Source organism: Branchiostoma belcheri, unplaced genomic scaffold, assembly GCF_001625305.1.
Source record: "Branchiostoma belcheri isolate BF01 breed outbred unplaced genomic scaffold, Haploidv18h27 scaffold35, whole genome shotgun sequence".
Taxonomy (NCBI): domain Eukaryota; kingdom Metazoa; phylum Chordata; class Leptocardii; order Amphioxiformes; family Branchiostomatidae; genus Branchiostoma; species Branchiostoma belcheri.
In genome coordinates, this window is record NW_017803965.1 from 1,988,844 (window position 1) to 1,992,258 (window position 3,415).

Below are 3,415 nucleotides of genomic sequence, written 5' to 3' on the forward strand. Positions count from 1 at the left end.
GATGGAAATGGGAAAATTAAAGGAAATACAGTATTTCTTTACAGGAAATAAAGACATTCTACAGTGATAATCAGCTGTGGGTAGCAGGTACCGGCATTTTGAGCATTTGCTAGGACGGGATCTATTCTTTTGGTATATACAAATATATGTTTCAAACAGTTAAAATATTGAATGTCTCTGAACTGTCAGCTGACCACTTTGAAGGCCCAAATTCATGTACTAGCTATACTCACATCTTTCATTACAGAAATTTTATATCAAGGGTTTGGTGAGCTGCTAATATCTTTTATATTAAGAAATATGATACTGTTGAGCTGTACAGGTGCAAGCTGTATTGGTTGTCCTAAATAGAATAGCAAGTACATGATGTCACTGTTTGAGATTCAGATGTAGATGCTTTAGTACTTTAACTGAATGTGTCATGTAATTTTCTTGCAGAAATTTGCCATGGGAGACACAGAAGTTCTGGCCGATGTGACCAACACTGATGTAGCCATGAACGGAGACAATGAGGTAGGATTCTCAATGTTTCTCTTCTTTACTATACATTATTATCGATAGGGAAATACCATCCAGCAATATAGTTCATGAGTATGCATTAAAGGCGTTGAAAAAAAAACATATTTCCCAGTTATAACTACCCAATTTTCTTAGACAGTAAGAGGTATAGATAATGTTTCTTGAAGACTTGGCTTCAAGTGTTGGTACGATATACATAATCTTAATTGTTTTGCGTCCTTGCCTCCTGTCTTTAGCTATAGCCCATTGCTCCCCAAAGAACTGTCAAGCATTATTTTATTGAAGATAAATAAAAATGTGAATTGCCAAGTATTTTGTTAACTGACTTCCTTGACTTACTTGACTTAGTTGACTACAGATCCACATTCATGTTGTACAAGTACAATGTAGCCCAGCAATGCATATTAATGAGCTGGATATCCTCTCTTCTTGGAAATTCTTCACACAGAAATGCATTGTTCTTGGAAATATTATGGAAATGCTTAGGGCCTTTTATGTGTATATTATACATATAAAATTATAAGTTTTCATTATCATGCATCTGAAACAAAGAAAGCAAGCAATCATGCTGACTTCCTGCCTTATACTATAGTTGTATTGCATTATACAACAATACTATGGCACAATGTGTTTCTACGAAGTCTTCATGCATAAAACCATGATACGTGGAAACATGATGTCAAATCGATTGTACTTCATAAAAACCTTAAGTCTTGCCATGCAATGTATTCTGTTTTCCACTGTTAAACTTCTAAATAAAAGAGACGCCAACTATTGTGTTGTCCCATTCTACTCTGGACTAATGTTCTACCAGGTGTTTGAGGACAGTAAAGTCTTCACCCAGAAAACCTCCATCACCCTTAAGAAGTCGAACGCTTCTTCATCTTCTGCACGATCTGGGAGTCTGTCTGGAGACGAGGATAAGAAAGGGATGAAGCGCGTCAGCAGATCTTCTCGGACAAGTAGCAGCAGCTATGAGAAGAAGAAGAGAGGTATTAATATTATATTACTTCTTGTACTTTTGATATTTTTATTGTGACTCCCAGTCCATTCATTTTCTACATAGGTTGTCTTATATCAAGTATAACTAATCAGGGCTCAAAATATTGGGTATGTGGGTCTTAGTGCAGGTAAAATTGGAACCTTGCAGGTATTTCTGATGTCAACATGTACCTGCACCTAAACTGCACCAGTTCATGTACTGGATTTGCATACACAATATATGTGGATTTTTATTTACTGCATTGACTGTTACCTGACCTAAATTCTGAGTGGTGCAGGTAAAATTTGTCTGGTGCGGGTAATTTTCAATGTTACCTTCTCTAGAGCAGGTATGCAGGAGAATGTATTTCAAGCCCTGCGTGATAGTATCCAAAATACTTTGTCCATATTCCTTTTTGCCAACACGATATTATGTGCTTTAGGCATTAAGGAAGGTATAATTATTTGGGGAAGATATTTGGTAAAATGAAGTAGCATAAAAGAAGAGTTGTCAAGAAGCTAGTTAAGAAAAAGAATATTCCGTTTTACTACATCCTCAGAACACTGCACATCATCATCATCACCATCAGGTTAGAATATCACCAGTGTTGGTTTGTTGGTTGGTTTGTTAGTTGGTTAATTGGTTGGTTGTTTGGTCATTTAACAGCGTGATTACTCAAAAGTTATTAAAAAATTTATTATTTTTGTTACTTCTGCTTGGGAAAATCTCTTAATCTTTTTTTAAGAATTATTGACTGTGGTAAGATAAAACAATCCCAAATGGCATGTAATAAATTTTTGAATCCTACTCCAAGTTAACAAGTGGTGGTTAAGATATGGAAATGAAATCATGATGGTTTGGAAAAGGGTTACCCTTTTGGAGTGCTGTGTACCTAATATAATAAATAATTCAATACCAGATAACACCAGTAACACTGAAATGCAACAGTTCCTGAAAATAGTCAAAGGTGATAGGTATTAACAAAGACATTTGGACAATAATACAAACGTACACTATTCTGATGTTAGGGAACATCGAATCTTGTGAATCATCCTTCTAGTTCATTTGTCAACAGTCAATCCATTTGTCCTATTTTTTCAGACCGCGAAATTTTGCTACTGCAAATATAAAGTGACTTACAGTAAATCACTTTATTTTACACATCAAAAATTAAGAACTGTAAGGATGATTTGCAACATTCGATATTTTCTAACATCAGAAGAATGTATTTTTGTCCAAATGTCTTTGTTCATTGAATAATACCTATCACGTCTGACCATTTTCAGTACTTGTTGTATTTTAGTGTTATTGGTGTCATACCGTCTTCCTGTGTTGGTTGAGAAGTTGCCTGTACTTGCATGATGCTTGTTAACATGAACTAACGCTGACATTACAGAACCTGCACGGCTGGCCCCCAGTGCGTTTGCCAAATTCCAGCAAGCTGACGCCATGTCCTCCTCTGCCCCAGCCAAGAAAATTAACATCAAGTTGAGCCGTTCTGTGCGGGATCGAGCCAGCGAGACTGACACCACCATGTCCACTGTCAAACAGGCATGTTTTTTTCACTCACCCTCACTGTTGTTTCAAAATTGTCTCTAACACGTGTCAAAATTAAGATTACAGTCAAACCTGGCCAAGAAGACCACTCATCAGGGGACCATTAAATCTGGTCTATGTGAACAGGTGGTCAGTTTGAGTTGAGGTTTCAAAAAGTGGTTACATTGGTCAGCTGGTCCTTATGTAGAGGTGGTCACTTGTATAGGTTTGACCGTATGCCATGTTTAATTTGGAAATCCCTTTTCTGAATGTTTTAACAGAATGTGTAACAATTGATAAAGCTTTACTCCTGCCATAGCCTTTTTGATGCATTCAAAGAGATACTTTATCAGAATTGTGTTCAGTGTACAATTCTTA

General features: G+C 36.4%; 1 protein-coding gene across 11 annotated transcripts in view; it reads left to right on the top strand.

Moving 5' to 3' along the window:
- The first annotated feature begins 415 nt into the window (after positions 1-415).
- Positions 416-3,415, top strand: part of LOC109475815 (LIM domain and actin-binding protein 1-like) — a 32,154-nt gene continuing 29,154 nt past the window's right edge. For 10 of the 11 annotated variants that reach the window (XM_019776586.1, XM_019776588.1, XM_019776591.1 and 7 more), the window contains exon 1: positions 428-513. In XM_019776586.1, coding sequence (XP_019632145.1) covers positions 448-513 — 66 coding nt within the window. In that variant the 5' untranslated portion in view covers positions 428-447. Of the gene's footprint in view, positions 514-1,333; positions 1,512-2,897; positions 3,053-3,415 lie in introns of all 11 variants that reach the window. The other variant, XM_019776587.1, reaches the window with a different exon arrangement.